Raw genomic sequence first — 27,528 nt, forward strand, 5'->3', positions numbered from 1 at the left:
ATGAATGAATCATTCACATTCACACTTTTAATGCAAGTTCTTCAAGGACACCATCAACATTTGAGATAAAAGAGAAAACTAATAAAATATTTTCAAACACCGGAGCTGCACACAGTAGGTGCATGGGGAAACATCTGTGTGCAAATGTAAACTACTATTCTGGGTGCTGTATAAAGAGCCCCCCCCAAAATCAAGAAAGTCAGATTTATCCTGCACTGCAGGCACAAAATATTGTTATGGAATCTTGGATGTACCTTGAAATGATTTTCTATTCTTCTTTTTTTTTCAGGAAATAATAAATGGTATTTAGGAGGAAATGATTACATGGAGGAAGAAAGCCACTTGGAGCAGAGAGATGGAAAAGCCTGATTTTTCAAAAGAAAAATAATAACATAGATTAGAAGACCCTTTTTGGTAGGGAAAGCATCTTTCCAAATATTGTATCTAAATCCCATTTTATGAGAAAAATGCTACTCAATTGAATACTTTCCCTATACTCAAAGTTAAATTGTTCTTCAAGAATCCGTGTTCAACTCAAAGATTAGCAAGCCTGCTGAAAGATGGATTTTCAATTTGTTCTGTGGTCAGGGTGTCTGACACAAGAATTAGAGCCCAACGCTTTATTTCCTCAGAGGCAGAATGGCTAAAGACCATTCCGAAGTAACTTTTAGTCAAATTACTAACTTTCTGTGAATTTAGCTCAATGATTGGCAGAGATCTGAAAGCATCCATTCCTTTGATACATCAAGGTAAACAAATGATTTGACCTTAAAGTAAAAATAATAAACTGTCTTGCATGTTTAAAAACTCTTAGTTCTGTGAAGTATTTTTCCATCTATTACCTTGTCATGCTCCAGAGTGGGGACTTAGAATGTTTAATATATTAATGAAGGAATGGATGAATCTTATTCTTACGGCAAACTAGAAAAAAATAAATGAAGTAAGCATCACTACTTTCATCTGACAAGATGCCTAAATGAAGGCTTGGAGCCCTTGTGAGTTGACATTCATTGTAGAGTTCATTAGGGAAAGATTTGGTACTGGAACACAGGCCTCATTAATTTTAATCTAATCCAATATTCTTTCCACAACCACACCGTCATCTCTGCAGTCACGCCAAGTTCCACAAGTCACAACTACAAGACCAAGGGCAGTCAGTGCACATATAAATAACGTCGAATGTTCACCAGAACATATTGATCACTAGTCAGGCCTCCCCACTCACCCCGTGTGATTACCAGTGTGGTCACTGCCACATGCACCCACTTGCTCAGTCAGGGGTCATTATCACCAGCCATCCTCCATTCAGAACTCAGAGCTGCTGTCAGAGCCAGATGGTCACATACCACTCTTAGTTTGCACCACTGACTATGACAGGGCGCTGTCATATAAACTGGTACCAGAAGGCGGTTTTCTATGGCAAATCAGTAATAATGCAATTAGCACTTTTCCTCAATGCATACCTAAATCATGGCCCAACAACAGAAAACATGACACAGTCACTGAATTTGGGGGTCACGTCTTCACAGCCTTCAGATCATCCTGTTTAGAGTCCAATGACAGGTTAACATAAATTATGAAATCATGGTATTTTTCATAAATCTCCTCCTCAGATGTAAAACAAGCCCAATATCAGCTGAAACAGATTCCAGATTGGAAGTTGCTACATTTTATTTGATGAATCATGTGAATTAATTCAACTGTTTTTCCTGAGAACATGCACATTAACAAAATGTACCTTAGCAATTAGCAATTAGAGCTGCAAATAAAGGTAAATAAACAAACGGATACATCCAGATAATGAGATATTCTTATTCAATGCTAAAAAGAAATGAGCTGTCAAACCGTAAGAAGGCATAGGAGAAACTTAAAGGCATATTAGTAAGTGAAAGAAGCCAATCTAAAAAGAATGTATACCATGTATACTATGTATACTATGTATACAATGTATGTATACTATGATTCCAACCACAGGACCTTCTGGAAAAGGCAAAACCCTGGAACAATAAAAAGGTCATACCAGTGGTCTCCAAGGGTTTGCGGGGGGAGGGGGTGAACAGGCAGAACACACAGGATCTTGATGGTAGTGAAACTGCAAGGGTGAAATGGATTCTGCGCTGTGGGCACTGCGTGGTAGTGACATGTCAGTGTAGATTCATAGACTGCGGCCCATGCACCCACCCTGGTGTGCGATGCTGGTAGAGGAGGAGGTTGTACAAGACCAGGGGCAGAAGCTATATAGAAAGAAACTCTGTGTACTTTCCACTTAGTTTAGTTATGGATCCTAAATTGCTCAAAAAATTAAAATGATTACACATTTTAAAATGAGGAGGTCACAAAGACCATCCTACTTTATCCTGAAACTATGGTCAAATCTTCTGTCAACAAATATTATTACACAAATTTCTCAATCACAATAAAGTATGCAAATACTAACTTATCTATAAACTTAAGATCTGCAATAAAACTAAATTCTTAAGTTCTGGAAAAGACTTTGTATTTCACAGTGATGTTTAATTTGTCACTGCATTAGTGTGGTGGTATAACAAAAGACTGCATTATAATTTGATGTGGTTGTGAGCTAACAAGGATTATTATGGGTCACAGGAAAATGTGGCGAACGTGGTGGCTTTGCTCAGGGTGCAGAGGATAAGGAACTTCATAAAGAAACAAAGAGAGGTGTGTGGACCTAGAATGTGAATAGATTATGCAGAATAACATACATGAAAATATTCTTTTAGTGTACATGTTCCTCACCAATCAGTTCTTATTGGCAGCCTTCTGGTATCTTTTCCCAAAATCAGGCTTTCATCAAATAAGAGATGTGGATTTTTTTATTATTATGGGCTGTCAACAGGGCAACACTGAAAAATGGTCTTCAGTAAGAATTTCTAGGACATTAAGGATTCTGGCTTTGCTCACATGGATTGAGACTTGTTTAATAGATACTTGAGATAAGTTTTTATGAGAGAGATCAAAAATTATAAGCAATAAATCCATTTGGCAAAACTTCTATTTTTGTCTGCTGTTATAAAATTGAACCCATTAAAAGTTAGATTCGGGCGGGTTTAAAATTGTTTGAGACTGGAAAATGATTAGTGGTCAACCTGCTAAGTTGGGGACCACTAAGGGACCACTAAGTGTCCCTTAGCAGGTAGGGACACTCCCAATACCGACATCTACCCATGTCGTAGGGATGCCCCAGATGTGTCCAGTGTATAACATCTAAGGCAATTTAATCAAAAGACACGGAGAAGAATGCAGCATTCTTTGTTCACACCATCACCCCTTCATCTGACAGCTACTGTTTCTAGTTTTCCTGTTTCAAAAACCAAAAGCAAAAGGTAGCAATACCTTCCAAGTATGGAAACCCAGAGCTTATAGGAACCATGTTCCATTTGTTTGTACAGACCTAGCATTCCAGGACGATTTAATATTCAATTACAAAAATAAAAAACAACAACACTAGACATCTAACTTCTATTTTCTGCCATAACTCATTGAATTACTGGAATGGAATATTACACTGCTTTCTTTAGATGCAAAGGATATCCCTTTATTTTGAAGGAAAATATAGACTGACAAGGAATAATTCTTAGAGGCAGAGTAGTAACTTCCACTTTTCTTAAATCCTTGCCCTGTCAGTGAGGGGTGGGGAGAAGAAGGGCAAACCATGCAAGATAAGCAGAGGGAAAGGAGGGCACAGGTGGAGGTAGGACATGGTGGGGGTTGGGTACCGAAAGAGACTGTGCTTGGGGAGGTCGGTGCACAATGCAGTGTGCAGACGATATTTCATTATTTCATATTTCAGAGCTGTACACTTTAAACCTGTGCGGTTTAGTGAACCAATGTCACCCTAGTAAGTTCGATTTAAAAAATAAAATCAGTAAAAACTGAAAAATAATTACATTTAAAAAAAGAAATATTTAGAAACAAAAATGAGTGTTAGACTCAAAGCGTTTTACACATCTGCTATTCTACAGCCCTTAGCCCAGCGTTGGGGCATCATATACTTAACAAACGTCCTCTGAATGAATATGTTTTATGTAAACTAACATAACAAAGAAAACAGCAAGTAGACATTTCAATGAAGTAAACAAAACTAATGTACAGATATGGTGATAGTGATGGGAAGGCAGCCTCCTCACATCCTCAAAGTGGGACTGGTAACATTGACATGAAGTAAAAACTGCCATGGAGAATGAAGACGCCTCAAAGAGGCGTTCGTGAGTGACCAAAGGCCGGCAGCAACTCCCCGGGGGTGGGTTTATTCTAAGGAGGCCTCGGGCCTCCATGACCATCTCAGCGTTTGTTCTGTGAAGCCTCAAGCTGTCTCCCAGGTTCCACTGTGGCCACAAGTAGAGCTGATTCTTGTCTGTGTGCCTAGGTTATCGCTTTGTGACCCAAGGGTGACACAAACGGCCAAAGCCCCTAAGAGCAGGAACTCACTTGGAGCCTGCAGACGTTCCCAGCTGCCTAACCAAAGCCTGGGCAGCAACTCGCCAGAGAAAATCTTGCATGATACAGAGAAAAATCAGTGTGGAAAAGTGTCCCAAGGGGAAGAGGGCAGGCCTACTGTTGTCATTGTTGATTCTGTTTGGGGGTGGAATACAAACTCTTAGACTTAGAAGGAACTTTATAAGGCTCTCTTCCTGAATACCGTCTCATTCTCCTGTAGACAGAAGCCACAGCTCGGACCTCTGTTTCCATTTTAAAAGACTTCCAAAGATGGCGATTCTGTGATCTCCCTCGGTGATTCCCCTTCCAATGCGGCTTCAAGTCCCAGGCTTCCTAGACATTTTCTTCAATAAATTCAGTAGATATATATTTGCCTCTTTCCAATAACTCGTAACAAGGAAGTCTACTTCTTATGCAGCGTAATTAGACTAATGTGTTGGTGAGCACTGCTGGTGTTATTACGATGACTAATGCTTCCATATGTTGTCACAGCCCCCAAAAGATGTTAAGTCCTGTGCTGTCCCCAGAAGCATGGTGTTAGACACAAGAAAACCCAGTGAATGCATTTTTAGTTCATTCGAAACAACCTTCACAAAATCCCCTTCTATCTTAAACTCTCTCGGCCTCGATGTAGGCGGAAGCTTTCTCTGGCTCTACCCACACGGTCAAGAAAAGGAGGGCACTGTCCTCCTGGTAAGAACTCCTTACATCTTGAATAACTGTTACTAGCAGTCATTCCACAGCTCCCTCAACTCCCACCAACCCCTCTAACTTCCCTACATGCTGAATTATTCCTGACTAGACCACCTAAACTGAGGGGTCTTCTCCAATTTTGTCATTTTTCTCCTGAATTGGGAAGCTCAGAACTTGAGTCAGCATAATGACAATTTGGCAATATTGGGAATACAGTCTTATACTTCCCCCTCCCAGAATCCCGCTTAGTTTAAGAACACAAGTAGTAGATGACTGGTGCATGGCACCTGGTTATACTGACCTTGAGGAGGTCAGCTAGAGAACACTTCTTCGAATCAACTGTCCACAAAGCTTGTCCTAAATTCTCAGAAAACTCGCCTCTTTACTTCAGGTTTGAACACGAGAACAACGGATCACGCTTTCCATTTTATCAACAACTCACTCTTAAAACTTTCCAAAAATAAGTCACTATCAACTCTGATGAAGCTCATTTCATTGAGATCTCTTAAGGGAAACGGTGATAAATAATTGACCTTAAACAGCATTTCCCAGTCCAACCAGTTTGATATGTTTTGATAGTTGCATTATTAGACCACTTAAAATTCTTGCCTATAAGGATATAGTATTTATGTATAATACTGGCCCCCCAAAAGTGTATGTTTTAAAAAGAGTGTCAGTATAGGGCCACAACATTTACATTATCTTAGTTTTTCAGGTCAGAATTGAAATATGGACTCAAGTTGCCCTCTTTGCCAACTCTTTTTGATGGTGACAAGGTGCTCTGTCCAGGTACAAATAGCAGAAAAGAGCTGGAGACGAGGAGAGGCCTTGGGTGTGATTTGCCAAGATGTGCACTCACGCACAAAGGTTTTGTGTCTCCTCCAAACCAAAGGTGGGCAGGGACAAAAATTTGGTTATTATACCTCTTAGGGGATTTATTAAGACTCTATATCCTCCTCATACAAGCGTATCTCCTGCCAGGTTGCCCCAATAAGACTTCCTGGTTTCACAAATTCAGACCAGTCTTCCTCTAATGCTACCATTAGTTTCACTAGAAATAGAAACAAATCTTAAATACCTTTTTCTCTTTAAGCATAATTGTGAGGGGGGAATACGGAATGCTTATAATATGCCGCACTCTGTGCTGTTATTTCTTTAATGTCTTTAAAAAAACTTCATGAGGTAGATATTATTTCCATTTTCCACCTAAAGAAACGGAGACACAAGCTGGATAAGTGGTTTTCTTAAGGCTGCACAGCTGTTAGCAGAGTTCTCTCCAACCCTGGGCTAACCACAGCCCGTGTTGACGTCTCTGAGCTGTGTTAGACCAGCCTCATTTCCTTCCTCTGTAAGTATTTTCCAGAATTCCACCAGACATAAAAAAATGATAACCAGTTGGCCTAAAATATCTTTTGGGTTGTTAGTTTACTCTTCTGGAATATATGCTGGTAGATGCTGAAGTTTTCCAGCTTATTTATTTATTCTTTAATTTTTTCATATACCTACTATGATTATTTGTTTCTTGTAGCTTGCATAGCTTTTTTCTTTGGAATAAAAGAATGATATTTTTTAGAGAGAAGGAAATGGAGGGAGAAAGAGAGAGAAACATTGATGCAAGAGAGAAACATTGATCGGTTGCCTCTCGGACATACCGCCACCTACACTTGCGCCCTGACCAGGAATCAAACTGACAACCTTTCGCTTTGCAGGAAAACACTCTATACTAACTGAGCCACACTGGCCAGGGCAAAAGAACAATTTTTTAAGGCAAAAATACTTTTCCACTTCAGGATTACCTATGAGTTGCTTTTGTTGTGGATCAAATAGAATGAAATGTATGTTCTTTGGCCACTTTTCCTCAAAGGTGAGAGGAGATGAGGCCAGATGAGTCCTGTAGTCATCTCCCTGCCGTTGAAGAATACCTTACTCATTTGGGTTTAGGTCATCTGCAAATAACCCTTTCCTACTCAGATATCTGATCGGAGTGTTCTAAGTCCTCTGCTGCCAAAGGATAGCCAGGTGGGGGGCAACTCACAATTCGATGTCCACCGTGAACCATCAATTTAATCAATTCATCGGCTATATCAAAGAAGCATTTTCGTGTAAACTGATAGTAATTTCAACTTCAATAAGGCTTTATTTGAAAAGAGGAGAGTTTTTGATTTTCAGATAAGACCACCTAGTACAACCCAGATGTAAAGCACAGTTCCTGGCCAAAGTATCAACAATTTGTCAAATTGGTGGGAGCCTGCCTGTAGCACCTAGCACTGTGGAGGATCTTGACATTGGAGGTCAGTTATTGTCCTTGAAGGAGGAGCAGAGGGAACAAATGCCAGTGCACTACTACACTCCCTTTTCCCCTTACAATTATGGTGAGGATTCTTTCTCAAACTTTGTGCAGGTAAAATGCTGAGTATAACACAGCTAACAGCATGACAAGTACTTTTGTTAGGAAGGCGAGACCTCCCCTCACGGTTATGCAACAACAGCCAAAACAGGGTCCCAGACGACTGCGCATCACTCTGGGAGCCAGTGAAGGAGGGAGGAGAGAGAGCAGGTGCTCAGCTGCCGGGTGAATGGCCCATTTACAAACCCAGCAGTAGTCGCAAGGGTGGCTGGGAGCAAAAGCACCACCTCCATAATGGGTAACACCAGCGCTTCACAGTTCACTACAAACCAATGCCCTGCAAGCAGGTACACTAGAAAGCCAATTTCCATAAACCCAGTGCATCAATATCCCTCAGTAATCTTATTTTAAAAGCACCTCTTCAGGAAAAATCATGGAGAGCACTACTCATGCAACAAATACTGCTGCTTCCTCAATTTCAAATGTCCCTATGAGATATTAATTATGAGCTACAGAAAACACATAAAAGCAGCTTTTTTTAAACTTCAGAACCAACTAATTATCTTTCATAAATCTTTTGAAAAGCAAATGCACATGTAAAAGCTCAAGTGGAAAAACATGTTCAATGCATCATGTCTAGACTGCCAAGAAAATAAGAGAGTTTAAGTGCTCAAAATTGAAAGATCTTACTAAACAAGAAATTCAAATCAATGTAAAAAAATTCAGCCTCATATTTGAATGTATCTTGTCATTAGCATTTTATATTTAGACCTCAGCTTTAGGGTGGTTGTTGCTGTATATTCAAGATGTACATACACCCCACATGGTGAGTAGCACCAATATTGTAAAATTATAAAAATAAAAAAATGCCTTTCAGGCATCCATCCCTTCCCTTAAAATACTGACACTTCTATAACTATATGTGATAAACAGACTATTGGGAAGCAATGGATATCTTTATGCACAAAGATATCTTTTCCAAACCAGATCAAATGCACAAAGATATCTTTACCAAACCAGCAGAAAACCTTAAAAATGGGTGGGTCAAGGCAGCAGAGAAGGAAGTCAGAGGGGGTTATTGGGCCCCGAGAGATAAGAGATGCAGTGACACATGAGGCGGGGAGATATGAGAGGGGAAGAAATCTGGGACTGTCTGTACAATATATGCAGATTTTTTCAAATGTAAATTTTAAAGTGAATGCTGCTTTTATGTGACTGCATAAAGGAAGGCATAACAAGGCTGCTCCACTTCCCTTTACACACATGCGCATAGAGAGAGTGAGGGATGTGAGGAGCCAGGTCTTTGTGCCACCACTTAATCAATCGCACTCAGTTCCAGTTACTGACACAGCCGCGCGGCAAAGACCACTCAGCAGTTAATGGATATGACACTGGAAAACTACTTCGAGGTCTTCCAAGGGAGGATGGGGCAAAAACCCTGAGGGGCATGGTTTTATTACTTATTCCCTGTTCACTGAGCAGCATCATACTTGAAACTCCCAAGACCTGAAAATAAGTTGAGATCACTTATTTTGCTTTATTCTGATTACCCCATGTGAAAGCGCTTCATCCCAAAAGTTGGTATTGGAAACCCTGGTAGGGTTATTCTGTGCCCGACTCTCGTGTTGTCAAGATAACCGTTGCCGGCTGTAAGGAATAAATATGTTCTTCAAGTGTTACAGACTGCATTTGCAATCTGTCAAAATGGAGAGCTGAGAGGGAGTGCTGTGTTTTTAACTGTATACATCCATCACTAGCTATCACTCTCCTCATAGACAGCAGAAAGTCAACAATGAAACATAAAAGCTAAAAATAAGTGACTGAGCAACTGCTCAGAAGCGCTGCACGTGGGCACAGCGTTTCAAGTACACACATCCCTTCTGGTCTTATTACTGCCCACTTAAAGGAATCAAAATGAAGGGCTCAGACCTAAGAAAAACTAAGGAAACATGCACGGCACGAACATGTAGAAACCAGTCGGAAGTAAAATTTCATGCTCACAACCGCACAACGTCACCGTCCCAAACGGCACAGACCCAGATACAGGCAGTAACTAATATGTGTTGCTGCAAGTGCCATGAAAAAAAAAAAAAGACAATTCCAGGCACATCAAAATCTCCAAGAAAAACTTAGGGTCATTCCATACAAGCTGGAAATATTTCTCCACTCACAGGTATTGTAACATGTTCATTTCTAAGAGTCAATTGTGTCAACATTATTAAAGACCCATTGTTTACAACTTACTATGCTCTAGTGATTGAAAATATTGCATAAAAATGTATGGTTTACATGCAGGCATACATGTAATATACATTCAAAATAGATGTTTGAGTATATAGTTGCATATAAAAAAGTATGATCTAAAAGGAAAACACTAGATTCAGAAAAATCAATAAATCCATGACTTAAATAGGTTTTTTGGTTTTCTTCTCATTCTGTAAGAGCTTATTCGGTGAGACAAAGAGCATAGAAATCTTGGAAGTTACAAGTTTGAAATCCTATATATTCAAAGGAGACAAGTTGTCATTCAACAGTAGGTTTTTTGTAACTATTTTTTAGCTTCAAAATGATTTATCTAACCAAACCTCATAGGAAAACCACAATATACAAGTGAGATAAAAAGAGGCATTTAATTAATATAAATTTGTTTTGTAAGTGCAAGTTTATATAACATTTATTTGTTAGGTAAATAAATGAGGAGGGTCTTTTGATGAAGAGAAAAATGTGAAATCAGGGACGATGGGTAACAGTTACATTCCGCTTTGAGCCTCAGTGTTTGATTCATTTCTGTATTTTGGATTTTTTTGCACCATAGTAATAAAATTCTGAATCATACACATACGTGGTTGCAAATAGTAACATTTATCAGCTCCCTTGTGATCTCAGGTTACTCTTCAAGCAAACAGAAAAGGGAGTAGGAGAAGCTTCATTCAGAGCCTGAACCACAACTCAATAACCTATTAACACAAATTAACGCATCATCACTGCTTACAACTATGGTAACATTTTCCACATAGTTGACTGTATATGTAGAATTTTTAAAAATTACAATACTTAAATTCAAATCAAACCTTTGAGAAACCCAAAGATCCCCATCCCCCCACCCCCTACACACAGAGAATGTCCTGGGAGTTAGTGGAATTGAACCCCTATTTGAAAGCCTGTCTTTGAAAAGACTGCTAGCATACAATCAGCTGGTGTTGGTAGTCAACACCTAGAGCCACCAGAATGGATGCAGCATACAGACATGTGTTGATAGACCTAGGATTCAAGCAAGCTATGCCACCTGCAGACCTGCTGGCCTCTGGTCTCCTTCATTTCCTCCCAGTGGTCTTGTTCCTCCTCTCCACTACTGTTTTGGCCCAGGGCAATCCAACCAATCATCTCTTTGCGCTTCATAGTACGCCTGTTATAAATGGAAATCATCAACGTGACATCAGAGAGCTGAAAGAGGGCCACCTGGAAAACAAAGGTCTCCTTATAGACTGGATTGGGCTGACCACGTCGAATAGATGTCTTGCAGCGGGACATCTCTTGACCCACAGAATTGAGGAGAAAGAGTTTTCCATATGTATCTAAGAAAAAAACAGTAGAAATGAGAAAACATCAGTGCTTCCTGCTCTGCCAGTCTAGTTGCAATATTTACACAGGTAGCAAATTTTTCTTTTAACATACTGATGGGCATTCTTAGGCCTGGCACCTGCTGTAGAACTAACATCTTACATGAATGATTAAGAAAAGGGACTATTACCTTGAATGTCTAATGTGCCATGCAGCCCACTATTGGGCACCTTGCTGATGTTTATTAGAAGCTCTACGCGTGCAGGGTGTATACATGCCTAGACATACATGCAGTGGTGTTTGTGGATGTGCACAGTTTTTTTATTTGCATTTTGTTTATGTAACGAGATAAATATATACATTTTGCTCTACATGGTTTTCTTTCCATAGCCAAAATACTGTTTTATGCCTGAGTTAGAGTCTTTTCTTTTCTCCCTGTATGTACTTTCTTTGGACCATGTCATCTACTCAGTGCCAACCAGATCTGTACCTCTGGACTAGACTTCTCTCTCAAATTCAAGACCCAACCAAATACCACACTTCTCTCCACGGACATTGCACACACATCTCACACATCATTTTCCCAACCCTCAACAACTTGCTGCCCCAGGGGCCCCATCTCTGTGAATGGTAGCATCACACCCTCATAATCCAAATCAGAAACCAGGACTACATTTCTGACAAGACTGACCTCACCCTGGTCCAGCCAATGAACCACCAAGTATCACTGGTTCTACCTCCTAAGTAGTTTGCAAATTGGCCCACTTTTTTCCCATCCCCTACGCCATTGAACTCTCAGTGTCTACCATAAGCTCAAATCTCAACCGCATCACTGCACGTTTGCTCACCAAACACCAGTCACTGGTTAGAGTGGTATGTGTAAAACGCATATCTGCTCATGTTACTCTCGCTAATTAGCAAAAACTAAACCTTCAATACTTCCCACTAGTCCCAGGATAAAACTAAATTTCTTGGTAGAGACTACTTATTTAGGCCCTGTTCTTCTCCATTGTTGCCTTTCCCGTTGTAATCCAACTATTTGGAACTACCTTTATCCCCCCACCCCCACCTGCTCTCTTACCTGTTCACTTCTGCACTAGCTATCCGGGCCCTGATATCCCAAATGATACCACCTCCACATGACATCTATTCTCAGTTTGATTTGGACGTTACTTTATCCAGGCATTTTTGCTGACTATTCTCCCTCCCCACCAACCTAGTTCAGATATCCCTCCTGTGGGCTTTATCAAAATCAAGTTTTACAGATTCACAGACACAGAGAACAGGCTGGTGGTTGCCAGAGAAGAGGAAGGTTAGAGGAGTAGGTGAAAACAAGTGAAGGAATTGAGAGGTATGGATTGGCAGTCACAAAATAGGCACAGGGATATAAAGTACAGCATAGGAAATGTAGTCAATAATATTGCAATAACTATGTGTGGTGACAGGTGGGTACTGGAAATATTGGGCGGGGGGCACTTCACGAAATATGTGATTGTCTAACCACTATGTTTACACCTGAAAGTGGTTCAAAATAATATTGCCTATAGACTGGAATTGAGAAAAGTTGAAATGTTTTTAAAAATGGAGTTTTAACTTATCTCAGCACTTATTACCGAGTACGGTGTTTCATTGCCTGTGTGCTCGTCTGCAAGACTATTGGCATCCCAGGAGTGAAAGAGGAACTGCCTTGTCTACCGTTGCGCCGCAATGCCCTGACCCAGGATCTAACATGTAGTGGGCATCCAATAAGTATGAAATGTTTTGTAATAAATGCTCATGACTGGCCAGGAGGCTCAACTTCCTTTTTTCTTTTGGTCGCAAGATTTTTCAAACCTGCAAAATACAGCTATATGTTTTATCATCGTTGCACTAGAATGCTGTAAAATGGCAACTAGCATCATATGTTTAGTCATTTATAGAGAGGAAAGAAAATATCCAAGTCACTGGTATTATCTACCACTTTTGCCGAAATTTCTGAAAAAATCATTACAAAGAACATCATTTTCTAAGACAATTATATTTTTACTAAAAATAATGTATTTCTTGACTTTTTTCTTAACCACAAGTTTTACCATTTTTTTAAATCCTAAATGCTAAGGTGTTTCTCAAATTCTATTCTTCTGTACACCTATTCAGGCTAAAAGCTGATTATGTTTATTGCTCACTTTTTCACCTAAAACCAGTCAAACTTTTAAAAAGTGCAAACACCCAGGCCTCTGTAATTTACTGTTCTCCACAGGAGCGTTGTACGATAGGAAACAAATTACAACCTGCAGTTTTCTTTCTATGTTGATCTTTTTCTATTCTGGTTTGATGTGTTATTTTATGCACTTATCTGCTGAGAAACACAAGGTGTGAAATTACACTTCAGGTGGGAACACACTCCTGTGTCTCAGAGGCAGAGCTCTCCACTCTCCAAACTGCTCTGTGGAGGAGCGCTCAGGAAACCAACAACGGGGGAGTGAGTTTGTGTTTCTGCAGCTGTAAAGGGCTGAGTGATTCCTGAAGGAAAAGTTAATTCAGTCACCAAACCACTCTGGGAATTCTGCTGCAGTGGGAACTGACTCAATCTTGCGAAGAAGCCCTGATCACTTCCCAGAGAGCAACTCCAAGCTTTCTCTTGTCACAAGATTGTTTTCTGATTACAAGAAAGGCCAAACTTTACTACAAAACCCCCACCACTGACACTGCACTGTAAGTGACCAAAAGGGAAAATAATACTTTTATCAACAATCCAGTCTGAGGACACCTGACTGAAAGATGAAAATGCTGCTGATCGTTCTAGCTCAAGGGGGACCTTTGGTCATATTGCGAAGTCATTGCCACCATAAGGTTGGTTATCATCCCTGACCACACTAGTTACAAGTTGTTTTTCTTGTCATGAGAACTTCTAAGATCTACTCTCTCAGCAGCTTTCAAACATACAATACAGTATTGTTAACCACAGTCACCATGCTGTACGTTACGTCGCCAGGAATTATTTAGCTTACAACTGAAAGTTTATACCACTTGATCTCCTTCACGCATTTCACTCCCCACATCTCCCCCTCGGGAGACCCCCAATCTGTTCTCTGTAGCTATCTTTTTTTTAAGATACCACATATCAGTGAGATCATACAGTATTTGTCTTTCTCTGTCTGCCTTACCACATTTAAATTTTAGGACACCTGAAATTAATCTTTGTGTGTGGTGTGAAGCAGGGGTCCAATTATTTTGCCAGATGGGAAGCATTATTCATTAAATAGTCCATGATCTCCTGGCTGATTTGTAAAACAATGTCTGTTAGATGTCAAGTTTCTAAGTTTGGGTGCCTTTTTGTAAGCCTCAAAATACTTATTATTGCCACTTTATAATCTGTCTAGGAAGAATCCCTCTGTTATCCTCTTAAAAACCTAAGTTAGTTTAAGCTTTTGTTTAGTTTAACTAGCTCTTGCATATGAATTTTAGATACAGCTTATCAAGTTTTATTTTATTTTTTTAAAAGGGCAAAACATACCAAAAAACACTGTCAGGATTTCAATTGGAATTGTAGTGGATATATGGATTACATTGGGAAAGATAAGGAATATTCTTTGATATTCACATACCATGAACAAGGTATACCTACATATTTAGTTTCCTGTTGTTTCTTTTTAAAAGTTTTATAACTTTTCCACAATTTTTATACTCATCTTTTATTGTTATCCTTTAGTTTATATATATGTACATATATCTTAGATATTTTATTGCTGTTGTAAATAGTGATGTTTTAAAATTCTATGTTCTAATTGTTCCTAATATATTAGAAAACAACTGATTTTGTAAACAAACAAATTTCTTAGTTGAAATTTATAGGTTATTCTGTATTTTTATGTAGAGAATCGAATTTTCTACAAGTAATGACAGTTTTGATTCTGCCCCTCAAGTTTTCATTGATTTTCCCTTATTCTCTTGCATTGCCTTCAGTCTCTTACACAGTGTTGAGACGTGATGCTAGCAGGAGCCTTATTTTGTCCTGACTTGAAGGGATTTCAGGATTAAGAATGATAATTAGTGTATATTTTCTTAAAATGCCCACTATTGAAGTTGAACAAGTTCCCGTCTGTATCACCTACCAGTTGTTGCTATGTAACAAACACCATTTCTACCCTTCTGAGCTCTCTCCTGTACCAAAGGGCTGTAACGCCTTAAAATCACATTTGCCTAAATCTCTTGCCTATAAGACTCCAGTTAGGTTCCACTACCGAGAGCTACTTTTATGAGACTGGAAAGCCGAAGGAAAGGGGAGTAACTGTCCAGACAAGTTGCAGGCATGTGTGCAGGCATGTTTAAAGATTGCAGAGCCTGGGATTGCCCATGGTGTCCAAGCATCCTCATGAACACCACCCCTTCCAGGTGCTCACAGCCCAGACCATGCTGGCATCTCTCCTGTGATACCTGGGCTTCTGCATCGCATGCAGAGAGCCTTTCTGACGCTTCCTCTCCTGCCCCCCATGCTTAAACCCTATCATAAACGACGTCTGACTCCAAATACCTAGAGTATTTTCCATTTCCCTGACAAAATCTGACTGATGTAGTAGTAATTGGTCATCTGAGCTGGAACGTTACCATGAAAAAAATTTTTTTAAAGAATGGGCACTGGCCTACCAGTTGTGTGCCAGGTTATGAAGAAACTAACATCAGAGGCTAGAGCAGTGGAGATCCATAGTCCATATTATGTGATGCTAAAAGCTGCCATCTGCTATAACTTGGAATGAAGAGCATATGACTAATGAATTTGTTGCTCTCAGGAAACAGATTGAAAAACAAAACGTCAGACGTGAGTATTCAGTTCAACTGGCTTCATTTGGGAGGTGCAGGGAGGTGAAAGGTCTCCCTGGAGACCTGACCATTGTGAAAGGAAAAAGGAAAGGAGAAGAGAGAATACAGGAATTCAGACCCTTTTCTGGTTGGAAAAACTGATTTCTTCTAGACCTCCAAATAGTAAGAGATGAATTTTAAGAGGCTCTGAACAACAAAGGCCCAGTAAACCTCAGATGAATAATGGTTAGAGATTCAGGTCCAATATCAAGTTAAGGATGGAGGCCTCCTGCCAGATTTGAGTTGACTGGGCCATGGGGCTAAGTTGTGAATAATGCAACCTGAGAGGAGATAAGCATTACCTTCAGTCATGGCTATATTGAGCCACTGACACCAAGCAAGGAGTCCCCCATGCTGCCTCATCCTGCCTTTCATGGCAACAATAGGGGGCATGTTTGAATACGATATATGCCCTTATCAAAAAGCCCATGTGCCTCAGTCACAGACCGGAGGAGAGTCACCTGGCTCACTTTGGAAAGTGACATGAGGAAGAAATGAACCTTTGCGTGTGAGCCACTGACGCTGTAGGATACGTTTCTTATGGTGCCCTAGCCTACTCTACACCAACGTGCCTCCTATTCTTCATCTGCTAAGAGTGCTTTTTATGAACAGTGGATAATGAATTGTGCCAAAAGCTCCTTTTGCACCTATTGAGAAAACCATACTGGTTTTTCATAAATCAGTTAATGTGGTGAACTGCACCAGCAGGTTTTTCTAATTTTGGATTATCCTGCATTCCTGAGCTAAGCCCAATTTGTTGGCTATTAGGTTTTTTCCTTCTTATTAGGATGCTGAGCGGGCCTAATATAAACTGCAGTGTGTGAGACAGGTTGTGCAAAGGAGGAGCAGGGAGAGGCTGAAATATCAGGAGAGGTTGAGAAGGAGAGGTTGAGAAGGGAAATATTAATCTAGTGTTATATCTATTGTTTCCATAGCAGTTCCCTTTACATTGATTATGATCACTGATATATCTTGATTTATTTTTCTTGTGTTGGTTTATGCTTTCTATCTATTCTGCATTTTCTATGCTTTTTAAATATCTTTTTCCAATTTCCACTGGATTAACTGAAGTTTTTTATTCTAATTTATTCCTTCTATTGGTTTGAAAGCTGGATTAAAATTTTAACATGTACACTTGATTTAATGTCTCAAACTAATTAATATCTCTTTATTGTTATATTTATTTATTTTATTATTTTTAGAGAGAAAGGAAGGAAGGGAGAAAGAGAGGGAGAGAAACATCAATGTGTGGTTTTCCTCTCATGCACCCCCTACAGGGGACCTGGTCTGCAACCCAGACATGTGTTCTGACTGGGAATCAAACCAGTGACCCTTTGGTTCACAGGTCCATGCTCAATCCATTGAGCTACACCAGCCAGGCCTTTATCAATATCTCTTAAGGAACATTAGGACCTTAGAATTCTGGGATTTCCATCTCCCTTTCCTGTATTTCCTGTTATTTCTGCCTAGAATTTTACTTCCACTTCGAGGTTGCTCCCCCAGTGGCGTTCATTTGTCCTCCTACTGCTGTATTGATCTGTGCGGTCTGCATGTGCTTATATCTACCTACATGTTTCCCATCATTCACTCACTATCCCTTCTTGCACTTCACTTCTTCCAAGTTCAATTTCATTCTTCCTAAGATACATCGGTTAGTAGTTCTTTCAGCAAGAAATCTTTCAAACTTTGTTGAAAATATTTTTACTTTCCTTTCACTTGCACGGAATTCTAAGTGGAGGACTTTCCCTCTCAGGACATTGATGACATCCTCCCCATGCTCTCCAGCTTCTGCCATTGCACAGAGAGGCCTGTCCTCCATCCTGCTGTTATCCTTCCGTGAGTGACTGAGGTTGGTCGTTGTTTCCCTTCTTATATTGTTATTCTTCTTGCTTTTTGAGCAGCTTTATTGAGATATAATTCATATGCCACTGGAACAGTATTTTATCTCCCGATGCTTCTCATGTTTTCTAACTTTGATATAGTTATGAGAATCCAGTTAATGTAAGTAAAGGAATATCACTTACGTATTCAATAAGTTGGTGCTGCATGCAAACCTTCCTATGAATTTACCATAATTCTGAGCCCAAAGTGACTATTAATAAATACACATGGTAACCTGGACCACGTCTATTTATTGGAAACCTGGACCAGGACTTTCAAAGAAGGTGAGACACCCCACATCTTTGTTTAGTCCTTTTCTTCCCGTATTTCATTTGTAGTGTGCACCCCTGTACCCCACTTTGTCTTCACATGAAACACGAGGTGGCTTGATTTGCTTTTTTGTTTTTCTTTCCTCCACTCCCTGCTATTGTGAGTGCCTAACAAGGTTAATATGCTGCTGCTGTAAGTATTATCATTTGGGATGTAATTAGCACACACAGCCAATCGTGCACACGCTGAGAGCCCCAGGAACTTGGTTTTAACTGCCGGGGGCAGCTTAATGATAGTTTTGACAAGGACCATTACTTGTGCGCACACACACACACACACACACACACACACACACAATGCGGTAGTAGCGGGTTGGGGAAGGAGACACAGCAGGGATGGGGATGGAGAGAGAGAACCTGCAACAGAGAAGCTAACATTCATTTTAACTAGCACTTGTATCGGTAACATTAGTTTGTTAACCTCACTTAATACGCAAGAAAATGAAATTCAGGGAGGTTAAATCTGAGGTCGAGCGATGCAGTAATTGGATGGCAGGCCCAGGAAAAGGACAGAACAGAGCTGTAAAACTGTGAGTGAACCAAATTCAGTGGATAATCAAATGCTTCTTATTCATGATGGTAACTTTTTCAAAAGCATTTGCAAGTGCATGTCAGGATTGCAGATGTCTTCCAGACACAGTTCTGGACTATTCACCGCGTACAGACGTGGAGACCACCCCTTGCATCCAATGTGTGGACTATCTTGTACCATATTAACAGCAATCACGACAACAGTATTTTTAAACACTGACCATGTGTAGGAAGTGAGGTGTTACCTTTTGAAAGTACCCAGAATGATTCTTGGTATGTTGTTCCATGGTGTAGGCTAAGATCAGTTTATTTTGCCACCTCATTTATATATTGTTTCTGAATAGAATCTATGGGCAGTTTCAGTAATTTTCAAATAGCCTTTTTTATCTTTCCTAGCTCATCTATGATTTGAAAAAACAGCAATTTATAACATTCTCACTTTCACCAAAACATTGATGGATGGATGGATAGATAGATAGATAGATAGATAGATAGATTTTTATATCTATATCTAAATCTACATTATCTGTCTATTATCTATTGATTGATCAATCAATTAGTCTATCTACCTACCTCCTTTCCTACTATTTATCTATCTACCAACCTATCAGATGAACAAAGAAAAGGTTAAACTTGGAAATGGAGAAAATGCCCAGCCACATACTTTTTCTTGGGATGAATTTGGGTTATGGAGAGTACTGCAGAAAATGTCCTCAGGTTAAGCTGCTTGGTAGCCTGTCTATCCTGTCCAAGGTTGAGTCAGGCAACAGGGTTCAACCCTGAGATGTCATCATAGTAAAAAACAATGTAGTGCCAACCACAGAAGCCCCTATGTATGGCTAAGACTCTTATTTTATTTTTATCCTCCTAACCCAGCTGAACTATTCCAGACCATGTTTTTCTACCCACTATTTTATAACTAAAATTATCAAATGCACTAAAAATTTGAAATGATTATATGGCGGACACCCTTATACCCACCCATCACCTAGATTCTTCAGTTGTTATGTTTTGTTCCATTTGTGCTTTGGACTACATGTATATATTTTCCCAAATTCACATAGTGAAGCCCCATTCCTCAGTGTGGTGCCATTTGAAAGTGTGTTGGTATTTGGGGCCTTTGGGAGGTCATTAGGTCACAAGGGTGAAGCCCTCGTGAATGGGATTAGTGCCATAAGACAGACATTGGAGAGATGATTTTTTTTCTTCCTCTTATTATGTGAGGACATAACAAGAAGGTCCTGTCTGCCAACTAGGAAGATGATTCTCACCAGGACCTAAATCAGCTGGTACCTTGATCTTGGATTTCCCAGCCTCTGCCACCATGAGAACTAAATTCTTGTGGTTTAAGTTGCTCAGTCCAATGCAGTTTCTGACATTAGGAATAAAGATGCCATGAACATCCTCACGCAGATCTTTATAAAAACCTATGGGTAAAAGCCTAAGAATGGAACTGCTGGATTTTCAGTGCATATTTTTTTGTATAAGAAACTGCTAGGCCTAAATGTTTTTCTTTTTATTTTCCACACTTTGTGGAATTGGTCTTTTTAGTTTTAGCCATTCTGGATTGGGGGTGGGGGTTGCGGCGTAGAGACCTGAATCTCTAGGTATGCTCCCACTAGCTCCTGCCCATCAAAGTGAAACCTGTCCCTTAATTAGCCTTCTCCCTAAGGATTTAACTCAAAAGTTTGGAGAGGGAAGCTTACATTTGAGCGGCTTATTTTGTGTTAGACCCTAATAGGGGAGAGAAACTTCATCTACTGTTTGTCTAACTCTTGGAAGACAAGTTTAAAATATCAGCACAGTAGTCATCTGAGTGAACCAAGCTGGCGAATTCAAAGTTACCTTTTGTTTCATGATATATCTTGAGACAAAGAAAATTCTCACATCTAAACCCCAGTCTTAGTCTCTGTTTCCAGCAAGATTTACAAATGCCAATATGCTAGGAAAGGGAAGTTCCCAATACTCAGGCTCGGCCTATTTTCCTTCAGCTTCCCCAAGAACTATTCTTCACGTTAGCATAGCCACCCAGTAAGACAGAATTGTTGTCCTCTCTCCACAGACCAAATGGCTGCCCCTGTGCCCAGAGTCCCAAGCACAGGACTTGGGACCTGTACACATACATGTTCCTACATGTGTCTCCCCTGGCAGGCACCTCCTTCGCAGTGGATGCTGACACGGGGCTTTGGTCCCACACTCTGTCCTCCCTCCACCTCCACCTTGGAGGCCAGCGCACTTGACCAGGTCTCTCCAGCACCCTCATTCCCAGTCCCATTCATTTCCTTGCTTGCACCCTGTCTCCTTCTCCCCGTCTCACCCCACCCCCGTTTCTTCCAACTCTGCTCAGTTACCTCATAAAACTCTCGCTCCCTCACCCTTTCTCTCTCTGTTCTCCTCCATATGGGAACTAAAAATGTATCCCAAGCCTGCCTGACAACCGCCAAAGTGGTGCTAGTGGCGTAACAAAGTGAGACATAATGAAGAACCAATGCCGTCAACATCTAAAGCCCTTGAAAGTACCAAGAGGTCCCTTTCAGAATCTCCACAAAGGAACTCTCTACTTTCTCAACCCCTCCTAATTAAGCTGGATTTTCCTCAAGTACCAGCATTCTGCATAAACAAAAAAGTTTTGTCTTCCCTATTGGGTTTCTGTTTTAATTAATAGCACCACAGCAACATTGTCTTCTATCACTTTGATTGCAAAGACACAGCATGTCAGTTATATTTTAAGTTGAACTGCAACACTATGTCTATGAAAAATAATGTCATAAATGCCAGACTGACTTCAAACTTCTAGAATCAAATCAATTTCTAAATTAGAACTTGCATGTTTTCCTATTTTGTTTTAAACATTGGTCACAAGAATTTCCCTTTGGCATATTTTCTTTCATAGAAAAATGTATGAAAATACAATAATAACACCCTCAATATCACAGTTTCATATGCAGTATGCCAACCTATGTATTGTTATAACCCCATTTCGGAAACAGAGATTCCGAAAACTTTAGGAACTGACAGCTGGTAAATGGCAGAGCCTGAATTCACACCTTAGTTTTTGGGCCTCCAGCTAATGCTTTCTTAGCCACCACGCTGTCCTCCCTCACCCACTGTATTGCCGGGTACCACCTAGAGCACGAAGCTTCCCAGCATGCCCTGGGATGAGTCATAACTGCACGATCCACCTTCCCATCATTCTCTGCAGCATTACCATGTTCTTTCCCCCAAATTCTTCAGATCTCACCAAACCTCGTGATGACAGAGAAAGAGACCAGCAAAAGCTCTGAAGATAAAGCAGTAAACCCAGATCTTTCATAAATCCAGAGCTATTTTAAAAAGCAAATCTGTACCTAACAAAGAGAGTTTAGCTATGCAATTAATAATCGGCATCTATTGGGCATTTTAAATAACTCTCATCTGACTCTGAGTGTCAACACAGATTGTTTCATGCACCTGTCCAGAGTGGAGAGCTTTCCTTTCAAACTTGCTCTAATGGGCTTCTACAGGTCAGCTAACAAAATACCACTGAGCAGAGACTTCATGGGGTGCAGCATAGTTAAAGGCTAAAAAGAGTTAAGAGCCAAGATTTGGTTGTTAGATCTAACCTTTTTCTACCAGCTCTGCTGGCTCTTCACCTCATGCTAACATGTGAGGCGAGAGTCCATTGACTCGTACAGCCTACCATGTTGTTCTTGATTTCATTCTTATATCAGGAAGACTTTGGTGTCGATGAGGGACAGGCTCACTAGCTTCCTTTATTGAAAGGCTGGAAATTCAACAACATTTTTTTGGACTCTCTTGCAGCTAGCATTCTGGATACAAACTAGGTTCCTCTGACTAGGTGTGCTTACATGAGATCTAAAAGACACAATTGAGGCAAAAATCATCTTCCTGTCCCCTCCTAAGATTTCCGTTTGTTTGTTTGGCTGACAAGCAAGATCATGAAAGGTAAGCTCATTTTTTAGCAGCACCATTCCAGTGTTCAAAAGGAGCTTCTTGGGTATTGAGCGGTAGTTGGCAGGAGCTGCTTTCTCATTCTGATTTCCTGAACCCTGGACTGCAGCTATCGGAGTATGTCTTAAGCTCCTTTTTCCAGCGGTGACCTCAGAAGTGGCGAGTCAGGTCTGTATTGCCCCAGATCTTCCTCCTTCACATCGTCTTTCATCGAAACGATAACCATCAACCCTTCCGGTATGCTCACTATGTGTTAGGCACTATGCTAACACTCTACAAAAATCATTTTATTTATACCCCCAAAAGAACTCCATGAGGAAGATACTATTAATAACCTTTTGTTCTAAATGAGTCTACCAAGATTCAGAAAAGACAGGAAAATTGCGCAGATCAAAGCAAAGCTAGTGGGTAAGTGAATAGACCAGCCTCACTCCAATGCCTGAGCTCTACCTCTTTCAAGGTGTTTGAGGGCCTGGGACTTATTAGCAGATTTTAATTGCCCATACACACTGTATTGCTGAAAAGATATCATCCCTTTCTTTTCAATAATATACACATAAAGGTCAACCTATTTCATGTCAAGATGTGTCTAGATATTGGAGAAGCCTTCAACCTAATTAAATAGAAAGGCAATTTTAAAACCCAGAGGTATCACTTTATAAAAACTCTCTAAGCCATACCAAGATAACTTTTATTCTAAAAGTTAAAGAATTAAAGTGAAAGCAGACACAGCCTTGTACTTGCCCCTGGAAGGCACATGTACTTACCAGGCGCTCTGTTCACAGCGAGGTTTCGGAAATGGCTGCCTTTGATCATTTCCACAGATAATCGCCCCGTTGTGGCATTGTAGGACAGCCCCACCAAGAGCTCTGGCGCCCCTCCATGAGACAGCGACTGCGTGGATGAAGCACTATCACTGTGAGAAACGGCAGATGGGCTGAGCGGAGACTCTCCACTCTGGAGGGGAAGAAAAACAAAGAATCCATTGGCCCACGCTGCACTACTCTCCCTTACAGAAAGGCAATATTATGTTTGGTGAAACTGTCGCCCAATCTCAATGGCTGCCAAGATTACTGAGGAAGGGCGCACTCTGTGTGAATGATAATGGGTCTGGGGAGTGCGGCAGTGGGCGAGAGCCCTTGCATTATCGGCTGACATCTTCGTTTCGAGAACTGTCTCCATTCAGTATTTCCTCTCTAAGACAAAACAAGCCAAGATGTTATTACTAGCGTAAATCAAACCATCTAAGATACATAGAAAACTAATAATACATTTAATACAGACCCAAATTCCCTCCTGTGTAATTTGTGCTCCAGCATTTCTGAGGAACCCATCCACTCTGTTCTCTACAGCTCTGTGATGAATGTAGCAATTCAAAGGGCACTTTGTCTTCACTAGGAAAAAAATGACCGCTGGATGTCTACCACCACGCAGAACATTTGGCCCCTAGTTCTGCTTCTTAAGGTCAGGAATATGCCAGATGCTATATTTTTTCTCCTAAGAAATAAATTACACGGAGAGTGAGCACTTTTACAAATTTTTGATACAGAAGGCGACACGTGACTGCAATCTCAGAGACCTTGCAGGCACCAGGTGTGCCCGGGGAGAGCCCACACCTTCTGTTGTGGTTACTCATGAGCGCACTTCCCCAGAGCACCCACGTTATGCACCAGACGAGTCGGGAGGAGGGGAGTAAAGCAGATCACCGAGTGGATTCTCATTCAGGGAGGGGAGTAGGAGTCAGCTCTGCAGGAGAAGCCAGCCAGCTCCCCGGCGCCACCACCTCCTCCACCGGAAACAAGCACATCAGGCTTTGCTCAAACTGTTCTCCTCCACATTGAAAATCATTTCCTAAAACTTCTTACCAGTAGTACCAGTGAATTGATGCGCTAAAAGTAATTAAATATATATATTTTTACATCTGTAGGAAATTATCCTGTTTACCAAGCCATGGACAACTAGAGCCTGGGCTTTCACGAAATACGATTTGTAAACTACTGGGCTGGGTGGTTTTGATAGGTGCCTACAGTCCCTGCTGGATGGTGATAACCCAACAATGGAATATGTGCTAAGTTTGGGGGAGGCTCACCCCCGCCCCTCTGCTTCTACAGAAGCATCTACTGTGGCACCTCTCTCTGCCTAGCTTCCCTCTCCCATCAATCCCCCAGGCCCTTGTATGACATCATGATTTCCCCCAGTCTGTGCCTCCCTTCAAATGCCATTTACCGTCTTCTTTCACTTGGGAAACTCAGACTTCTTCAATCTTATCACCTCTCAGGGCACAGTGCACACATAATCCACTGTCTGGCATACACTCGTGCTCAACATACAACTGCAGAAAGGAAATTTTTGACCCTCAAAGTTCTTTCATACTGACACATTCTCCCCACTCAACTCTGTGCTCCCAGCAACAGCGGAGGGCCTGGCACAGAGAAACAGGGGTGTGGTCACATCGACCCCAAAGCTCCACGGTGCCGGCGGGCTCCTCCCGCCCTCCTGTGGCTTCTGCTTTTTCAGGGCTTCAGAAGTGCTTTACTCAGAGCTTAAGAAGAAAAAAGGGACTGGAGATGAGATGCAATCTTCTTACAGGTCCTTTTTTACTTATTATTTTAATATAGTCTTTATTATATATTTTTCCATTACCATTTAGTCCCCTTCGAGTCCCCTGTTCCCCAACAATCACCTCACTGATATGTTTTAAAGGCTCGTTCTAAGCTTATGTTGGGAAGAGTCTTAGGGGGAAAGGAAGCAGGGAGAACACCAGGAGGCCATTTCATCCAGCAGACTGAAGGGTTCTGGTTGTATTTTGAAGATGGAACCAATAGGATGTCGACCTAAGCAACTAAAAAAGACAAAATTGCCTTTAGCCGAGATGGGAAGACTAGCTAGAAAAGATGTAGGGAGGCAGCAGCCAGGATTTCAGGCTTGGAGATATTAATTTTGAGACACCTATTTAAAATGTCAGTGGCTGGATCTCCCACCGCTACAATGCAGTCTTTCTGGCTCCTTTCCTCGTCCTCAGACCTGATGAGCTGTTTCCCACCCCCTGACCCATGCACATCCTTGTCCCCCACATGTCACCAGCTTCTTCCCTGGGTTCCCTGAATTCTGGATTTGATCAGCACTTCAAAGAAACTTTCTCTGACTCTTCTAAACAAATGGCAGCCTCTGCCACACTCTTCTTTCCTTCCTGCCTTGATTTACCTACTGCCATCCTCCTCCATCAGGCTGGAAACTCCCTGAGGGCAGCGGCGTCACCCGTTGGGTTCTTTCCTGCATCCCCTTCCTGACATTCAGTTGGCACTCAGTGGGCCCCAAAGCCCAGGATAGCTACCTGATCTTTTTACATGTTTATTACAAGGTGATACTAGTACAAGATGACATATTACCCATGGCAATAGTGAGACTGCCAGTCTGGTAGGCACACAGGCTGCCCTGTCTTTCCTTGGCACCCCAGGGGAAGCAGAAGACAGGGCACACAGAGAAGCTTGGTTATAAAAATGGGAGGTCTTAGAAGTGACTAGAGTTCTAGGCTACTTTTGTAGCCTGTGTAGGCACACTCGTCAAGGACCTGGCCTTGGAGTCCCATCTCTGAACTTCATCATAGTGCATACTGGGGGCAGAGTGGGGGATGGAGGAATGGGTGATAGGGCCATTTATTAGCTGAGTAGGAGGCCTGGCCACCTCTCCTTGTTTTCCCATGCCCTCCACACACTATGCTCTTGTTCCTAAAATGGACATCCATCAGGGTATAGGGAAGATGGGCATGAAAAACCCACCAAAGCATAAAGTGCAAATCATAGCTTAGAAGGATGAGGAGAGCCAAATGGAAAATTAAATTAAAGTGTTTGAATTCGCAGGCTGCATGTACTAAATCAAGAGATGACAATTCCACATCCTCAAACACACTGCATCATTAGCAGCACCATTTGACATACTCACACTGATATTACTTCTTGGCTCCAGGACCAGAGTCACTTTCATTTCCCCTTCTGGGTGCAGGTGGCTGAGATAGAACAGCTTCTCTCCCATCATTCTCTCACGGGTCATCTTGCGGGCAGCGTACAGGCGGAAGCGGATGGCACAGGCAGCCACATCTCTGGGCTCTAGCTTGGCGAAGGTGACCTTCTCCTTGAACACAGGGTTGGGCCCTCTCTGTATGTTCGTCCTGCCCCTTTGTTTCTTACTGGGCAGCAGGACTACGTGAACTTGCCAGGAGTTGATGCCACTTCGGTCCTTATCCGGGAGGCCCTGCGCTCTCACAATGGTCACTGTGAGTTTTTGGCTGGCAGCTCTATATTCAAAGGTGACATCCAGATCACCACATTTTGAGATGGGCTCTGGGACCCCAGATGGCACCTGAAAAGTGGCCCCATCTTGCTCCTGTTGCAGACAGAAGAAAAGATTAGGAATGGAAATGTTAATGCCCAACAACATTGCGGCGAGACTATGCCCTCTGTGCAACTTCAGAACCCTGTACTTTCTGACTGTTAGCTCAGATCCCTCTACATTAGAAAGGTCTGTTTACTGGCCTATTTCTCCATCAGACTGTGAATTTTTTAAGGGCGCAATGCCTGGAATATGGGGAGCCCTCATGAATGTTTTTGGAATAAATGAACAAAGCTTTTATATATTGCAGTTTTGGAATAAATGAACAAAGCTTTTATATATTGCAGTTTTCATCTACACTGCCTCTCGAAAAAATACAATAGGCCACTATTATTGAAACCAACCGAGAGACAAAGCCTAAAATTATTCAACTACACAACTGACAAGGGGTAACTACCTTGAGTCCAAAGAGAAATGGTTAAGCCTGGGATTGTGCTCTATGGGCCAGGATCTCCTGACCATAAGAATCCTAATGAAATTGGTGTCATGGACAGCTGATCTCTCAGTAGATATCCAGTCTACATGGGAGAAACGTATAGGGCAGAGCCT

The 27,528-nt window shown here is 41.3% G+C and overlaps 1 protein-coding gene across 1 annotated transcript in view; it reads right to left on the reverse strand.

Moving 5' to 3' along the window:
- Positions 1-10,616: 10,616 nt before the first annotated feature.
- Positions 10,617-27,528, reverse strand: part of SYT16 (synaptotagmin 16) — a 90,862-nt gene continuing 73,950 nt past the window's right edge. The window contains exons 6-8 of the mRNA XM_037031376.1: positions 26,533-26,973; positions 23,358-23,547; positions 10,617-11,073 (exon numbers count right to left, since the gene is read on the reverse strand). Of these exons, the coding sequence (XP_036887271.1) occupies positions 10,760-11,073; positions 23,358-23,547; positions 26,533-26,973 (945 nt within the window). The 3' untranslated portion in view covers positions 10,617-10,759. The remainder of the gene's footprint in view (positions 11,074-23,357; positions 23,548-26,532; positions 26,974-27,528) is intronic.

This window comes from Sturnira hondurensis, unplaced genomic scaffold, assembly GCF_014824575.4.
Source record: "Sturnira hondurensis isolate 20B ecotype Veracruz unplaced genomic scaffold, ASM1482457v3 Scaffold0021143, whole genome shotgun sequence".
NCBI lineage: Eukaryota > Metazoa > Chordata > Mammalia > Chiroptera > Phyllostomidae > Sturnira > Sturnira hondurensis.